Raw genomic sequence first — 17,506 nt, forward strand, 5'->3', positions numbered from 1 at the left:
GTTGCAAAGTGGAAACAGGAGTCAGGAAGAGGAGACTGGCCAGACTCCCCACCTTGTGAAAGACTCGGAATGTTATGTAAACAGGAAACCATGGAGGAATTTTGAACAGGTGATCAGATTTTTGTATCAGAAAGAACCCTCCCCATGGTACTTTGGAAGCTGAAGATGGATGAGAACTTCAGATGGTGTATCCACCCAGCTTTATTGAGGTATAATAGGACAATTTCTTTTTTTCTTTAAAACAATTTTTTAATGTTTATTTATTTTTAAGAGACAGCATGAGTGGGGAGGGGCAGAGGGAGACGGAGACAGAGAATCCAAAGCAGGCTCTGTGCTGTCAGCACAAATCCTGACATGGGACTCGAACCCACGAACCATGAGATCATGATCCGAGCCAAAGTTAGACACTCAACCAACTGAGCCACCCAGGTGCCCCATAATAGGACAATTTCTAAGGAGGCTTCTCAATAGTCTAGGCAGGAAATCACATGGACCTGAATGAGGGCAATAGCAGTGCAGACAGAAGATGGGACCAGATTTGAGAACATTTACCAAACAACAGCTATGGGACTTAGCGGTAGATGGAGGGAGTGAGGAAGACTAGTCTCGCTTATCTCCTGGCTTCCTGACTTGGACAATTGCTATATGATGGTGATACTCACCCAAATATAAAGAGGGGGAACAGGTTTGGTAAGGAAAGCTGATGGATTCAGTTTTGAACATTTGACTTTGAGGTGGCTGAATAACATACAAGTTTCTGTCCATTACAGAAAGGCAATTAGATATGTATGTCTGGACTTAATGAAGGAATCTGATCTTGAGATATAGGTTTGGACATCATCAGGGTGAAGTGATTGAAACCACAAGGGTGGGAGAATCTCCCTGGGAGAGAGCAGAATGGGAAGAGAGCCAAGGGATAGGGTCCTGGGAAAAACAGCTTCTAAGGGGCTGGCAGGGGAAAAGTATTTCCCTAGCGAGAATCCAGAGGAGGAGAACAGGGAGTCATTGTGTCATGACCTGAAGAAGAAAGAAGTCAAATATGAGGAAGAATAACATGGCCATTGGATTTAGCCACTGGAAAGTCAAGAGTTGACTTCACGTACAGCTATTTTAGTGGAGCAGTGAGAACAGAAGCTAGACGCTACTAGCTTAAAGGGTAAAATTCCCACAAATGGTGAGATCATGACCTGAGCTGCAATCAAGAGTCAGACACAACCGACTGAGCCACACAGGTGCCCCTATTTTATTATTTTTTAAATTGAAGTATAGTTGACACACAACGTTGTGTTAGTTTCAGGTGTACAACATAGTGGTTTGACAGGTCTATTTGTGTTATGCATTGCTCACAAGTGTAGCTACCGTCTGTCACCTAACAACGCTATTACAATATCATTGATGATGCTCCCTATGCTGCACCTTCTATCCCTGTGACTTACTCATTCCATGGCTGGAAGTCTGTACTTCCCACACTCTTCCACCCATTTTGCCCATTCCCCGCTCCTCCTCCTTCCACAATCACCAGTTTGTTCTCTGTGTTTATGGGTCTGTTTCCACTTTTGTCTTTTTGTTTCTCTTAAGCACAATCATATAGTTTTTGTCCATCTCTGTCTGACTTGTTTCACTTAGCATCGTACCCTCTAGATCCACCCATGTGGTCATACGACTGAGTAGAATCACGTTGCGTTTAATTGTCCTCTTTTGCCTCCTCAGAGATCTAATTTTGTGTTCTGCTTTTCTTTTTTATCTTAACATGCTGTGACGGTTCTTTTGATTTATTGTGCAGATAGGATATTAGAATAATGGATTCTAACCAAAGGTAGGCCTTCTTTTGGTAACTTTCCCCCCTTTGCTTTGTGATATGTTTTTTAAAAGCTTGTATGATACAGTTTTACTCTAACCAATCAAGGTAGATCATCTAAGAAATTAATTTTGCTTATCCTTAAAGATCGCCTTTACTGCCCACGTTGCATTCTTCTCCCCCTTTCCTTGTGCCACCTTCCCCCACATGCGTCACTCACAGGGGGCAGTAGATGTCCTTTCTCAAGAAATGAGGAGATAACTGGAAAGAAAGCTCCCTTCTGTGCCCTTCCTCCTTTTTGAGAGGTTTGTGACGCTTTACCTTGACTGATCTATGTCCCCAGCTTTCCTTGCAATGACAGTGTTTCTGTTCTCTTCCTTTGTATTAATTAGATCAGCAACAGCCCGCTGTCAGAAGAGGCTGTCCTGGGATTTGAATATGGGATGAGCATCGAAAGCCCCAGGTTACTGCCCATCTGGGAGGCTCAGTTTGGCGATTTCTTCAATGGTGCTCAGATCATCTTTGACACGTTCATCTCTGGAGGTGGGTGTCAGCATATGCATGTGGAATGGTGCATAGCACCAGCCTCGTGGGGAAACATGAATGAGACGGGGCCATAACTGCTGTACCACAGCCCCTCAGGAGAGTTAGGGGCTGCACTGCCATCTCCTGGGGCATGGCAGCTATTGGATGGTTACAGAAGCTGCTGGAGGGCTAGGGGCCACTCGGTCACTGTACAGGCAGCACTTTCTCCAGGGCAGTGTGCTTGGCTGTAGGGAGAAGGGCATGTACCTGCCAGCTCCTAGGTAGTTTGCCTTTGCGGTCTGCACTTGGGGCATGTTGCATACCTGTGACATGAATACCAAGCAGGCAGTGGGGACATAGTAGAGATTTGTGGTCAGAGTGAATGGCAGCCTTGAAAATCCACTTCCCTCGGGGTGCCTGGGTGGCTCAGTCAGTTGAGCTTTTGACCTCGGCTCAGGTCATGATCTTGCAGTTTATAAGTTCGAGACCCATGTCACAGCTCAGAGCCTGGAGCCTGCTTCGGATTCTCTCCCTCTGCCCCTCCCCCGCTCATGCTCTGTCTCTGTCTCTCTGTCTCAAAATTAAATAAAAATATTAAAAAGAAAAAGAAAGAAAGAAAGAAAGAAAGAAAGAAAGAAAGAAAGAAAGAAAAGAAAATCCACTTCCCTCAACCCAAGGATGTTCAACTATCTGAAAGCTGGTAGTGGGACATCTTTATTTTTTTGTTTTGTGTTTAAAAAAATTTTTTTTAAGTTTATTTATTTTGAAAGAGACAGAGACAGTGTGAGTGGAGGAGGGGTAGAGAGAGGGGCGGGGGGGGGGGGGATCAACACAGAGCCCGACCTAGGGCTCGAACTCACGAAACCATGACATCATGACCTGAGCCAAAGAGTCAGAGGCTTAACTGACTGAGCTGCCTGGGCACCCCTTGTTTTGTTTTGTTTTGTTTTGTTTTGTTTTGTTTTATGAGAGGGCACATGTGAGCAAGGGGCAGAGAGAGAGGGAGAGAATCCCATGAAGGGCAGAGAAGGAGAAAGAGAGAGGGAGAATCCCATGAGGGGCAGAGAGGGGGAGAGAGAGAGAGAAGCAGGTCTCACCGGAATCAGGGCTCCAGCTCACCCACTGGAAGAGGGGCTGGAACTCACAAACCCTGAGATCATGACCGGAGCCAAAGTTCAATGCTTAACTCACTGAGCCAACGAGGTGCTCCCTTATTGTTTTTAATAATCATTTACAAAAGCAGAACCTACTTATTATAAAAATCAGAGTATGTAAGGTACAAGTGTGAGTCCCCATCACCCCATTTTCGGGGGGTAACCAACCCCTTGGATTCTTTGCACTCCAGTCGTCCCTCTGGCCGTGTTTCTCTGTGACCTTGTGGTTGTAGGGAAGAAAAGTGCCTTGAGGACACTGGACTTTGACATGTCCAGAGACTATCCAGAAGTGTCCACACTTGCAGCCTGAGGACAGTGGGCTGTGTTGTAATTGGTGCTGTGGGGGGAAGACAAGAGCCACCAGTGCTCAGTAGGAGTCGTGTCTGCAAAGGAAGCAGAGCGGCCCATGCTGTCCTTGAAACCGGTACATTCACCTCGTGATTTGTCTCTCATCTGCCACAGCCCGTTCAGTGAGTGTGTCATATAGGGTTTCAGCCGGTAAGATGGACATTGTCCTCCTAAGCGCGTAACACTGCTGGAAAGCACACAGAATGGAAAACGACTCTAGGGGATTATACGGCAAAGTAACGTTTGTGTCACTACTCACGTCACATCAGATGGTTCTGTTCCTGCTTTGGAGAGTTCTCACTCCCTGTCACGTGCTTTCCCAGGGGAGGCCAAGTGGCTCCTTCAGAGCGGCATTGTTATCCTGCTTCCCCATGGGTATGACGGGGCTGGACCCGACCACTCCTCTTGTCGCATAGAGCGTTTCTTGCAGGTATGTCCGCTCCCTGCTTCCTAGGTGCTTTGAAAGAGACCTACCTCCTGTGAATACTTAATATGTACCTTAAACTGTAAGGCCTTGTAGTATCTGAATGAAACGGGTTTAATGCACTGCCAGTATTCTTTATCAACATGATGCCTTGGGTATATTAGTGTCGTGGTTTTATGGCAAAAAAAGTGGTTCTTGTATGGAAAAGATCAGTGGTTTCTAAACCATGCTGATAATGAAAATCATCTACAGAGCTTTTTGTAAACAGAGATCCAGGGACCAACACCAGATCAGATTCTTCAGAGTGTGGCCTAGCCTGTATTTTTACCTAAAAAATTATTTTTGAGTAACTATAGTATTTTTTATAAAGTGATTCATGATCATTAGAAAATGTTTCAATAATCATGTAGAAATAACCACAGTTAATATTTGGTAAGGATCATTACCTATGTCTTTTTATGCATATGACTTCCTAGTATTAAGAAAATTTTCAAACATACAGAAAAGTTACAAAATTTTACAGTGAACATTCATATGCCAATCCCTTAGATTCTACCACTAATATTTTATTATACTGTACTTGTTTTTATCACATTTACTCATCTATCATTCTTCTATCTATAAATCTGTATTATCTGCTGATGCATTTCAGGGTAAATGGAGACGTGTGTCCACGTACAGGTCACAGATGTGTAATCTGTACACATTATCCTAAGTGCACGAATATCATTAATTGTTTTAGCATATGTGCAGATAAATGTATAGCTAGATGACAGTTTAGTCTACTGTAGAACAGTAGATAGATGGATAGTTATGTTGATAGGTAATAATACAGAAAAATGATTTTATAAAAAGTAGATTACAGAAATAAATAAACTGAAGGCTAGTTAAAGACTACATGTGAAATACAAAACTACAGTTTTGGGAAGAAATATAGGACGAGTATGCGGAAGACATCGTTTGGGAGTCATGAGTATACAGATGAGTTTCCCTTAGGACAGCTGTGTCCTTATGATTGAATTAGATGATCGGAACATTTGCTTGTTTCTTTCATTTCTCTCCCAGATGTGTGACAGTGTAGAAGAGGGGGTGGATGGAGACACAGTGAACATGTTCGTGGTACACCCAACTACTCCTGCACAGTATTTCCACTTGCTCAGGAGACAGATGGTCCGGAATTTCCGAAAACCCCTCATTGTTGCTTCTCCGAAGATGTTACTCAGGTTCCCTGTAAGTAGAAACAACTGATTAGGAAGCCTTTCTCCTTCTGTCGTTTTTATATGCATTTGCCTCTATTTTCTGTATCTAATGTTATTTATTTAAAACGTCTTGGCCTTGTTAAAATTTTGATTCCAGTTAGTTAACATACAGTGTTACTTTAGTTTCAGGTGTACAATATAGTGATTCAGCACTTCCATATACATCACCTGGTGCTCATCATGACAAGTGCGTTCCTTAATCCCCATCACCTATTTAACCCCACCCCACCCCCCACCTCCCTTTGTGTCTCATTGTATTTAAACAGAAACATCTAGGGGCGCCTGGGTGGCTCAGTCGGTTAAGTGTCCAACTTTGGGTCAGGTCATGATCTCACAGATCATGAATTCAAACCCCGTGTTGGGCTCTGTGCTGACAGCTCAGAGCCTGGAGCCTTCCTCAGATTCTGTCTCCCTCTCTCTCTGCCCCTCTCCTGCTCGCACTGTCTCACTCTGGCTCTCAAAAATAAACATTAAAACAAATTTTTAGAAACATCTTTTAATTTTAATTTTTTAATTACAAAAATTTTTTAATGTTTATTCATTTTGGAGATAGAAAGAGAGAGAGACAGAGCAAAGGCGGGGAGGGGCAGAGAGAGAGGGAGACCCAAAATCTGCAGCAGGCTCCAGGCTCTGAGCTGTCAGCACAGAGCCCGACGCAGGGGCTCAAATTCGCTAACCGTGAGATCGTGACCTGAGCCGAAGTCAGACACTTAACTGACTAAGCCACCCAGGAGCCCCTGACACAAATATTTTGAAATGGCAACATGAAAGGGGCCAAGTCATAATACACGTTAATTTATTTCTAAGAAATATGTACACCTGGGATTCTTCACCCAACTTTCATTGTACTTGCAAGATTGTCACCTGCTCCCTCAATTATTGCTCTAAAAGAGTATAATCATATTAAATACAATATATGTATGTTACTAAGTATTGAATGAACTATCAGAAATTTTATTGAGAATTTCTTTTGCTGTTTGTAACTGAGAGTTAGATTTAATTTTGGCCCTAGTTGTTGTCCACTCCTCTCCCCATGTCTAATCTATAACTTACGAAATAAGTGAGGCCTTGCTCTGGAGCCTTTAAAATATCAATAGCTTTCCTACAGATTTTCAAGCAAAATATACTCTTATTAAGTAGTTAACTATCTTCCTTAAACATATAAGTCCTTTTAGTAATTGAAAGTGAGTACCACCGTTATTGAAGTCTGATTTCTTCCTGAAAATTAGCTACTGTACCAGTAGGTACAAGTGATCTAGCAGAATAGAAGTCCACTCTTGTTTCCATGGCCCATTTGGAGATGACTTACCATGTGACCAACACGACTCGGGGCTCTATGGAGTTTGCCTGTCAAGTGGTACCTAAATTCTACCCCAATTTCCCACCCAGCTCTCAACTCCAGCTCTTTTTTTTTTTCTTAGTGAGCTCTTTACCCAATGCGGGGCTTGAACAGAGATCAAGAGTCACATGCTCTACTGACTAAGCCAGCCAGGTGCCCCTCCAGCCCCTTTTGATTCCCGCCATAGGAAGTGTGAGCTGACCAAGGGCTCTGGTTCAGGATGGAAAAAGATTGATTCTATTGTGCATTATTGAGCAACAAGAATAAATAAAGAATATATATTTATATATAATGTATCTATTTATAACTCATGTAATATATAAATATAATACATTTTATTTTATAATATATATTCATTTTTATTTTATTCTCTTCGCTAATATTATTTTTTTAGGTTACATCACAGTGTCTTGTGTCAGCGAGGCTGCCTATCAGTGGCCCAGTCAAAGTGTCACCTTCCCAGTTGGGACTAGACTATAGGGAAATGAACTAGATGAGGAAATGGAATCCACTCCCCAACCTTACCCTCATTAATGGTCTATTCTGAGTTCTTTGCAACAAGTACTTATTTAAATTGAACTCCTTAATACCATTTCTTTTCATCACAGAAATGTTTGTGTATTGTTCCTGGTTTGTTCTGTGACTCATTAGGTTTCACTTATAAATTATGGTTAAAATCCTAAAGACAGAAATCATTGCCCTGGCTGAGCTGTTTTCATTCACAGATTCCATGAATTGCCCCCTCCAATTCCAAGAAATTAAAGCATACTTTTGATGGATATTAAAGTGTGATTGAACTGAAATGTTGATTCTTAAAATGTTATTGTGGCATCAGACAATAGGCAATTTTAAGTCACTTTGAACAAATAATTTTATTCTGAAATAAACAGAATCGATATTTTTGGGAAAGATATTGTGCTTATTAGTACACATGTTTACATATAATGCTAGGAGGGAAATTTGTTGTTATTTCTTGGTAAAGATCCCTTATAAGTAAGTCACCTTCAGCTCCTTGCCTTCAGCTGCTAGATTTGTGGCCTTTTTCCCTCTCCTTAGGCAGCCGTATCAAGTCTTCACGAAATGGCACCAGGAACAACATTCAAGCCGGTCATTGGTGATTCATCTGTGGATCCCAAAAAGTAATTTGATGTGTATCTCCGTTCTCATACTCTGCGGTAGAATTTTAATTAGTGGGAAAACTAGTTCATGTTAAGGAGCCCAAAGTGACCCAAATCTCCAGTATCCTGATAGAAGAAAGTCCTTTGCATCCATGGGGTAGGAGTTAGAATATGTGCGGAAGAGGCATACATTTGCTGGATAAGACTTGCCAGGGCACAGCATGAGACTGAACCCAACTACAGAGACCCCCACTCCTTCAGTAATGAAGCATTTTCATCTGCGTGGTTTCCTCCTTTTCTGATACAATTCTTTCAGACATTTCTCCTCTACCACGTTGTCCCTTTTCTACCCAACAGTGTTAAGAGTCTAGTGTTCTGCTGTGGCAAACATTTCTATGCCCTACTGAAGCAAAGAGAATCCTTGGAGGCCAAGAAGGGTGACTTTGCCATCATCCGATTAGAAGAACTCTGTCCTTTCCCAGTGGATTCGTTACAGCAAGAGATGAGCAAATACAAACATGTTAAAGGTATGGCACTGGTCTTGTTGGGATTATTCTGGATTCAGATACCTGAAACCTATTCCAGCTATCTCATGTGAAAAGAGGTTTGGGGGCAGAGAGAGTCATTAGGAAACAACCTTGGAGTCTAGAAATATGAAAAAAAAAAAAATACTCCTAGAGCCAATGTCTCCTTGTCTTTTCTGGTATCCCTTTCAGTCTCCCCTTCTCTCACTTAAGACATGTCATTTCTTGAGAGGCTGGAGGTAATCTCTGCTATGATATTACTTTGGATAAATTGATGTAACTGTAAAAGGCAAGGCTTTTTTTTTTGGCTGCAATAATTGGACTGGAATAACTGGACATCTCTATGCATTGGGTACAGAAATTAACTCAAGATCACAGACCTAAATGTAAAACGTAAAACTCTAAAACTTCTAGGAGAAAACCTTTATGGCCTTCCGTTAGGCAAAAAGTTCTTAGATGTAACACTAAAAGAACATCAGATTACAGAAAAATTGGACTTTATCAAAGCGAAAAGCTTTTGCACTGCTGAAAGGTGTTGCAGAGCAAATGGAAAGACGAGACGCAGACTGGGAGAAAGTATTTGCAAATACATATGTGACAAAGGACTATCCAGATTGTTCAGAGAGTGTCCAAAACTCAACAGTAAGAAAAACAAATAATCCCAGTTTTTAAAATGTGCAAAAGATTTGAACCAAAGAATGGGAGGGCAAACAACCATTAAAAAAAAGATGCACAACTATAATCAGTGATAAGGGAGATGCAAGTGAAACCCAAATGAGATACCACTACACACCTATTAGAATGGCTCAAATTAAAACAATAAGTATTAATTGTATCCAAGGCTGATGAGGAAGCAAAGCACCCGGAACCTGCATTCACTGCAGGAAGGAATGGAAACTGGTGTAGTCATTCTGGAAACGTGTCAGTTCCTTACAATGTTACACACAGAGTTACCGTACAGCCCAGCGGTTCACTTGGAGGTATTTGTCCAAGAGGAATGAAAACATGTTCACAGAAAAATGTCTATAGCAGCTTCATCCATAATTGCCCCAAGCTACCAGCACATCCTTCAACCTGCGGATGGATACATAATCCATGTTACATTCTTACAATACCTACTGCTCAGGAATAAGAGCGTGACCTATGGCTACAGGCAAAATCACAAATGGATTTTGCCAGTTCAAGGGAGCCAGAACCAAAGGCTACATAATATGATTCCATTTATCTGATGTTCTGGAAAAGGCATAAACTATAGGGAGAGAGGAAAGATCAGTGGTTGCCAGAGGTTGGGTGGGTGGAGGGGTTGCCTTGAAAGGGCCAGGTTGAGGGAATTTGGAGGTTTGATAGAATTTTTCTGTATCACAAGTGAGGTGCTGGATACATGACTATGCATTTGTCAAAAAAAAAAAAAAAAAGCCAAGTAACACTATGCCATATTGGAAAGGCATATATTTACTTGAGGAGAGCTATCCATACATACACGCTATATATGTACATATGTGTATAAAAATGGATATGATGTGTCTGTGTGTGTAGATACATAGTGTATGTATATTCACTGTGTGTATACATATATATATATATATATATATATATATATATGTATAGAGTGTGTGTGTGTGTGTGTGTTATTGTACATTTACCTGGAATACTGAAATGAACTTTCTTCTGTTATAGATTTTATTTGGAGTCAGGAGGAGCCTCAGAACATGGGTCCATGGTGCTTTGTTTCTCCCAGGTTTGAAAAGCAACTGGCCTGCAAGGTAATGGCTTTCTGTCTTGTAATGTTTTGTGTATGTGTATTATTTCTCCTGGAGCACCAAGAAATGCGTTTGTCCCCTGTGAGCCTGATGCAGGGCTGGAACCCATGAACCGTGAACCCATGATCTGAGCCAAAGTTGGGTGTTTAACCAACTGAGCCACCCAAGCGCCCCTCCAGTTGTTTTAAAGATAAACAAAAACATAAAATCTAATTTTAGGCTCTTTTCTCAGAATAAAATGTTGCATGTTTATCAAGAAAGACACATATGTGTACATGCTAGTATCATGTAAGAAAAAAATGATTATCCTTCAAACAGTAAAAGCCCTTCCCTGTCATCTACTTTTCCCACTAGTCCATTCAGAAGCCTTGTCCCAAAGCTCAGTATCCAGCCCTGGGGAGCAAGGTGATGAGCGGGTTTATTTTACAATGTGGGAGAAAAGGTGCCCAGTAACACTTGTCCCAGGCTCATCTGCATAGCTGGCATCCATCAAAGGCCAAATTCTTCCTGATCATGTTGTAGGAAGGGAAGAACAATGAGAAGAGCAAATGTACTTCTCTTTATCTTCCTATTCTGCTTCGATCAGGACTCAGTTTACACATTTGTTACTAGTTTGCTGGGCCCAAGTCATTTTCACCTATAGATAGTTCTAATTTAGGAAAATCTGCAGGTTAAACCAACTAATAATTACTGAAGAACAGAACATAATTCAAGAATTAATCTCACCTCATGGTGCCTGGAATTTAGTTTTTAGTTGTGACAAACATCTCCTTCCAGTCTATTCTAGGTAACTCATTATTTTGCCCAAAAGGTGATTTGTGGTTAAACAAGCTAAGAGAAATGCATGGACTGCCTTGGGAGAAGGAAGCAGGGCTCTCCTCAGGTTCAAATGCCATTTTATTTCTTTTCTGCTCCAATGACAGCTCCGTCTTGTGAGCCGACCCCCTTTGCCAGCACCCGCTGTAGGAATTGGGGCCCTTCACCTGCAGCAGCATGAAGATGTCCTCACCAAGACCTTTGCTTGATGGTGTCCTTCGAATCACTACTACTTCCTTTAAGAAAACTTCCGTGAAAAGAAAGGCTTGCTTCTGTACTCTCCCCTTCCATTAGGTAACATGAAAAGCCTATGTTCCTCTAAGATGTTGGGATTCATGGGGGCAGTTTAATCAGAGTATGTGGAATAGCCAAGGGCATGAATTATCCATGAATACATGAATCTGACCAGTCCATTGTAGCCTTAAAGGTACAGCAGTGTTTTGTTTTGGTTCTGAGTTGTAGAGCTAATTCAATGAACCAGATTTTTTCAGGCCACTCTTTCTCATTAGCTAACTAGTTCGTTAGGTGGAAAAGTTCGTTAGGAAAAGTTTGTTAGCTGGAATTTGCAGCTCCATCCAGATGACCTCAACATTACTTCTCCGTTTGCTTGATGCGTGTCACTTCATTAATTCTGCCATTGTGACGACCAGTATTTTCTTTTGACGTAATACCTAGTGCTGCTTTGCAGCCACTGTGAAGAATGTTTCACCAAATGCTGCAGCAAAACCATATTAGTCCTGATTCGTGTTTTTCAGGATAGTTGTTTTCACCCGTTGTCCTTATGTATCGGTCCCATTCAATACAAGTCTCTGGATGTATAATCTTTTTGCACAGTATGATTAAGGAGTTTTAGCTACATGAAATTGATTTGTGGGCTACATAGTATCTTTCCCCCCCTAAATTGTTATCTTGATATTTTTAATTGACTTTGGGTATCTGATGTGGGGATTTCAGCTCCTGGTCAGTCAGTCTTACTTCTGAAAGGTATGACAACGTGATGTGATGTTCATTCACAGTGTTTAAGGAGCTTTTTAACTTTGATGCTGGAGACTTCCCAGCACCAGGTACTTGGGGATTTACAGAGATCACCAACCCAGTCTGTTACTTCTGAAACTTTGTGGACACATAACTAAACGGCAGCAAATGGTGTAGCTTTACGTGGCTCGGTGCTGCAGAGACTCGGCCATCTACCATTCCTGTGCCATGATGTTTTTCTCAGAGGTGATGGAGGACATGCTGGGGCACTTTTCCTGGCAGCTGGTAATGTCTTTCAGAATCGATGTGTAGGTTATTCTGGCCACAGGAGTGGATTCATGATTCACATCTTAAACGTATGCGTTAGTGTATTGATTTAATATTTCTGTAAAACTCACATCCTTGTTTTATCCCTACGCACCTTAATGCTTCCTTCCTGTGTCAGGCCTTATAAATCACGTAACTTTGTGCCATGCATGTAAATCAGTAAAATTACAAAGGTCCCTTTAATGAGAATGGTTTTCAATGTGGTATACTGAACTGGAAAAACATAAAAGCACTGTCATGTTTTTCAGATCTCTTGGCTAAACATTTCAAAGTTTAAGCACATAATGAGATGGAAAACTGGTTTGTTTTTTTCATTTTTTTTAAGTTCAGTTTAGATTTCTCCAAATTTCTAACTTTTCATCTCTGGTATCTTATTACACTCCTCCACCTCAAGCCATCAAATGTGTCTTCTGAAAAAGAAGATGTCTCCTATATCTTAACCTTCTTACTCTCAATCATGATTGCAACACGGGTCAGCATCTTGAATCACCTTGTAGGAAGGGACCATTTAAAGAATTCCAAATCAAATACTCTCATTAGAAAGTATGGGATAAAAATATAATCACAAAGTAAAATAAAAATATTTTATTATATTTCTCAGAGAAATTCGATAATGTGATATTTGTATCCTGTTTATATCTATGCTAATTAAGTACATGTTCAATGAAGAGCAGACTTAAATGGGGTATTCAGTGAATAGAAATTTTAACAACCATGAAAAAAATGTTCATTTTGTCTCAAGTGACGTATTCATTGTAAAATAAATTTTTCTTCCTTAAGAACCATTTTTCCTCTGTCTCCTTCTCTCTCTGCCCCTCCCCTACTCACTCTCTCTATCTCTCAAAAATAAATAAAACATTAAAAAAGAGGTGGGGGGGGCGCCTGAGTGGCTCAGTTGGTTGAGCGTCCGACTTCAGCTCAGGTCATGATCTCATGATTCATGAGTTCGAACCCTGCATTGAGCTCTCTGCTGTCGGTGTGGAGCCGGCTTCAGATCCTCTGTCTCCCTCTGTCTCTGCCCCTTCCATACTTGCTCTCTCTCTCAAACATAAATAAACCATTTAAAAAAAGAACCATTTTGCTCAGTTTTCTGTCTGCATACTATGAGGAAAATATTCTAAAGCATAACCTCTTTTAGCCTGACTGTAATTACCTCTGAAATTTTATTATTTAAAAATTCATTGACTGACAATAGAAATCGTATCCCTTCTACAAAACTGAGGAACTACAGTTGAAAGAAATTAGGGGTTATACGGGAAGGAAGTCACAGATAAGAGTCAAGACTTTTAGATCCTGGGGTTCCAAAAGCTTCACCTCCATTTCTCTTGGATTTACTTGGGTATTTGGTTTTCATCTTCAGCTTCTCATAAGTTTCAGGCTAAAACCATCATATTTTCAGGACATTTGGACAACATGCTTAAATCCTCAATATTTATAACCCATGATGACACAAATAAACAACTCCTAAATTACTCTATGGAAGTTGTAGTTCATTGTCATGGTTGTATTTAAATCTGATAAAACAGTCTAAAACACACTGTCATTTCCCCAATTGACATTTGCAAAATCAGTTAATTTTAGAAAACTTTTAGTAAAAGTGTGTTACTCTAGAGCTGTTTCCCTGTGTCTTCTCTGATTCATATGGATAACACGCTACAAATGAACAAAAATAAGAAATGACCCTGTAAGAGTAGAATGGTATTTCCTCAATAGTTTATTGGACATCTGCATATATGGCATTGTTCTGGACATTAGAAATACACAGGAAGAAAAGAGAACATGGTTTGCCATTTGTCCTCAGTTGGACTAACCATCTATTTGAGAAGACAAAGTATTTTACACGTAGGGAGAAATGTTCTTGTTGGATGTACTAAGACAGTGTGGGATGTCAAGGTAGAGTGATATTCCTGACAGCTGTAGATTAGGTGGCATATTGTGGTTATACAAAAAAAAGTCCTGAGTAGCACGTAGTAGCAGAAAGACTGAGGGATGTTGAAAGGGTAATTCACAGCAGTGATCTAGAATGTCAAAGTTTATTCCAGGCTCTTACTTGAAAGATGGAGTTGTAGCAGAAATAGAAAGTAAAGACAAGTGCAAACAACTTTCCTTCTGTCAATTAGACTTTCAATTTCACACATCTTTACTGAAAGGAAATTATATTCATGAAACTACCTCATAATCTAGGGTCAAAACTGTATGTAAGTCAACCATTTGCAAGTCACTGTAGATGATGCCATCTAGCAGTTTATGGATAATAGGGAAGATTAGACAAGTATGAAAATGATTAATACAAAGTAGAGTGAGGTAAGAATTACGTCATAGGATGTGAGGTTATAACTAGGGCAAACTGGATTTTCCCAAAGTGGCTAGAGCAGTATTTTGCTCCATCTGCCCTTCCAGAACCTTGCCACAACCACACCTAGAGGTAGAGTCAAACTTCCACCTCTCTTGAGATTGAGCAGGACCTTGTGGGTGCCTCTATGAATATGATACACTGAAAGTGATGTTGCATCACTAACAAGGTCCCCCTTGGCACCCAGTGGCCATGTTGTGAGGAAGCCCAGGCAATGCGAAGGACTGTGGAAATACTGGAACTGACAGCTTCAGCTGAGGTCTTAGCGCACAGCCAGCTGCAAATGCTGGACTTGTGAGAGAGCCTTCTGATTATTCAAATCCCCAGCCTTGGAGCTATCCCAGATGACCCCAATTAGAGCAGAGACCTGTGCATCCCCAGCCTAAATTGCCGTGTGTGTGTGTGTGTGTGTGTGTGTGTGTGTGTGTGTGTGTGTTCAAAGATAAATAATGCCCCACACGGGTTACAATGGTCAGGACAGCTTTTAATCAGTAGTATACTATTGCAGTAGAAAAGAGAGTCCAAAAGGGCTAGTATCCAAGAGCTCACCAAACTCCACACTCAAAAAACAAATAATCCAGTGAAGAAATGGGCAGAAAACATGAATAGACACTTCTCTAAAGAAGACATCCAGATGGCCAACAGGCACATGAAAAGATGCTCAACGTCACTCCTCATCAGGGAAATACAAATCAAAACCACACTCAGATGTCACCTCACACCAGTCAGAGTGGCCAAAATGAACAAATCAGGAGACTATAGATGCTAGCGAGGATGTGGAGAAACGGGAACCCTCTAGCACTGTTGGTGGGAATGCAAACTGGTGCAGCCACTCTGGAAAACAGTGTGGAGTTTCCTCAAAAAATTAAAAATAGACCTATCCTATGACCCAGCAGTAGCACTGCTAGGAATTTACCCAAGGGATACAGGAGTACTGATGCATAGGGGCACTCGTACCCCAATGTTTATAGCAGCACTCTCAACAATAGCCAAAATGTGGAAAAGGCCTAAATGTCCATCAACTGATGGATGGATAACGAAATTGTGGTTTATATATACAATGGAGTACCATGTGGCAATGAGAAAGAATGAAATAAGGCCCTTTGTAACAATGTGGATGGAACTGGAGAGGGTTATACTAAGTGAAATAAGGCATACAGAGAAAGACAGATACCATATATTTTCACTCTTATGTGGATCCTGAGAAACTGAACAGAAACCCATGGGGGAGGGGGAGGAAAAAAAAGAAAAAAAAAAGAGGTTAGAGTGGGACAGAGCCAAAGCATAAAAGACTCTTAAAAACAGAACAAACTGAGGGTTGATGGGGGGTGGGAGGGAGGGGAGGGTAGGTGATGGGCATTGAAGAGGGCATTTTTGGAATGAGCACTGGGTGTTGCATGGAAACTAATTTGACAATAAATTTCATATAATAAAAAAAAAAAAAAGAAAAGAGAGTCCAGAGTGAACTGAACTCAACTTTAATTTGTACAGAGGCAACTGGAGTTTTAAAGGGAAATTAAAGGAACAGGGATGGGGTGGGTGGGGCTCAGTAGAGTCAGGGAAGTGAAAAATTACAGAGAGCTGGAAGGAGGAAGGATTGGTCCATGTGACACCCTTGTGGGTTTGTTAGCTGGTGCTTATGGAAGTTAGGCTCCTACCCTCCTCAGAGTCTGGGAGACAGAAACCCTTATCTTCAGGTGTTGGTAAATTCTTGGGCAGTTTTGAGTTTTCCAAGGCAGATTCTCTAAGGGAGAGCTAATGTCATCTTAGGGATGGAGCTGTCAGAAATTTTGTTTCTGTTTTAGTCTCTGTAGTCCAAGGTAAAGCCTAGTGGAGAAAGGGCTCATAGGAGGCTGGATGGAGTTTGGTCAAGGAGAAAAATCTCACTCTCTCTCTCTCTCTCTCTCTCTCTCACACACACACACACGAATAATTTGTTTCCTTCTTGGACACAGATCTAAGCATTAGAACAGATCACTGGATTTGGTGATTATGGGTCATTAGTGGCCTTTGAAATAGCTTGTTTTATTAGAAGTTAGAGAAGTTACACTGCAGGGGGTTAAAATTGAGTTAGGAAATACATTTGAACGGCTTCTGTGTGTCAATCTTGTCCTTTAATTTTCACACCTTTAGTTCGCAGCTATTATCCTTATTTTACTGATGTAGCTCAGGAAAGTTAATTGCCTAAAGGCATTAAGAAGGAGAGGAGGGATTAAACTGTGGGGCTCGCTAATTTCTAGGATTGCTTTCCTTTACACCACGCTGTCCAGGAAGGGTAAAGAGGACAAAATCCTGATCTCTGTATGTCAGAGAAGCTGAAGAAGGATCACGTGTAATAGTGGAAAGTTCATAAGCTATTAACCATAGCCAAAGTGTCACAGATTTGTGAAAGCTTCCAAGAAGTTCCGATAAGGCGGGAGCAAAATAAAAAAGGCTGTTAGGGTCAACACTGGTTCTCCGGACGGCTTAGCTCCACGTCTCAGGGTCGCGACCCTCGGGCGGCCGCTTTGGCCGGGTCTTGACCTGTCGCGCGGGGCGCCCGGGAGGCCTGGGCCGGACCAGGCTGTCGAGGAAACCGCCACTGCTTGACACCAAGCTCGCAGACGAGCTCAGGCAGGAAAGGCCCCAGCCGCCTTGGTCTCGCCCAAGCTCCGGAAGCCCGCAGCAACGCGGGAGCACGCCCACCGGAGCGCCGGCGGTAGCCATGGCAACGCGCTGGGACGTCCGCCGCGCCGGCTGCCAACTGCCTGGGCCTCACCGGGGGGCGGGGCGGGCGGGGCCGGCGC

General features: G+C 41.7%; 1 protein-coding gene across 3 annotated transcripts in view; it reads left to right on the forward strand.

Annotated features, from left to right (window-relative positions):
- DHTKD1 (dehydrogenase E1 and transketolase domain containing 1) overlaps positions 1 to 13,440 on the forward strand; it is a 51,279-nt gene extending 37,839 nt beyond the window's left edge. For all 3 annotated transcript variants that reach the window (XM_027073411.2, XM_027073412.2, XM_053225279.1), the window contains 7 exons: positions 2,191 to 2,341; positions 4,149 to 4,255; positions 5,315 to 5,479; positions 7,904 to 7,986; positions 8,323 to 8,492; positions 10,167 to 10,252; positions 11,173 to 13,440. In XM_027073411.2, the coding sequence (XP_026929212.1) occupies positions 2,191 to 2,341; positions 4,149 to 4,255; positions 5,315 to 5,479; positions 7,904 to 7,986; positions 8,323 to 8,492; positions 10,167 to 10,252; positions 11,173 to 11,274 (864 nt within the window). In that variant the 3' untranslated portion in view covers positions 11,275 to 13,440. The remainder of the gene's footprint in view (positions 1 to 2,190; positions 2,342 to 4,148; positions 4,256 to 5,314; positions 5,480 to 7,903; positions 7,987 to 8,322; positions 8,493 to 10,166; positions 10,253 to 11,172) is intronic.
- The last annotated feature ends 4,066 nt before the right edge of the window (positions 13,441 to 17,506 follow it).

This window comes from Acinonyx jubatus, chromosome B4, assembly GCF_027475565.1.
Source record: "Acinonyx jubatus isolate Ajub_Pintada_27869175 chromosome B4, VMU_Ajub_asm_v1.0, whole genome shotgun sequence".
NCBI classification, from domain to species: domain Eukaryota; kingdom Metazoa; phylum Chordata; class Mammalia; order Carnivora; family Felidae; genus Acinonyx; species Acinonyx jubatus.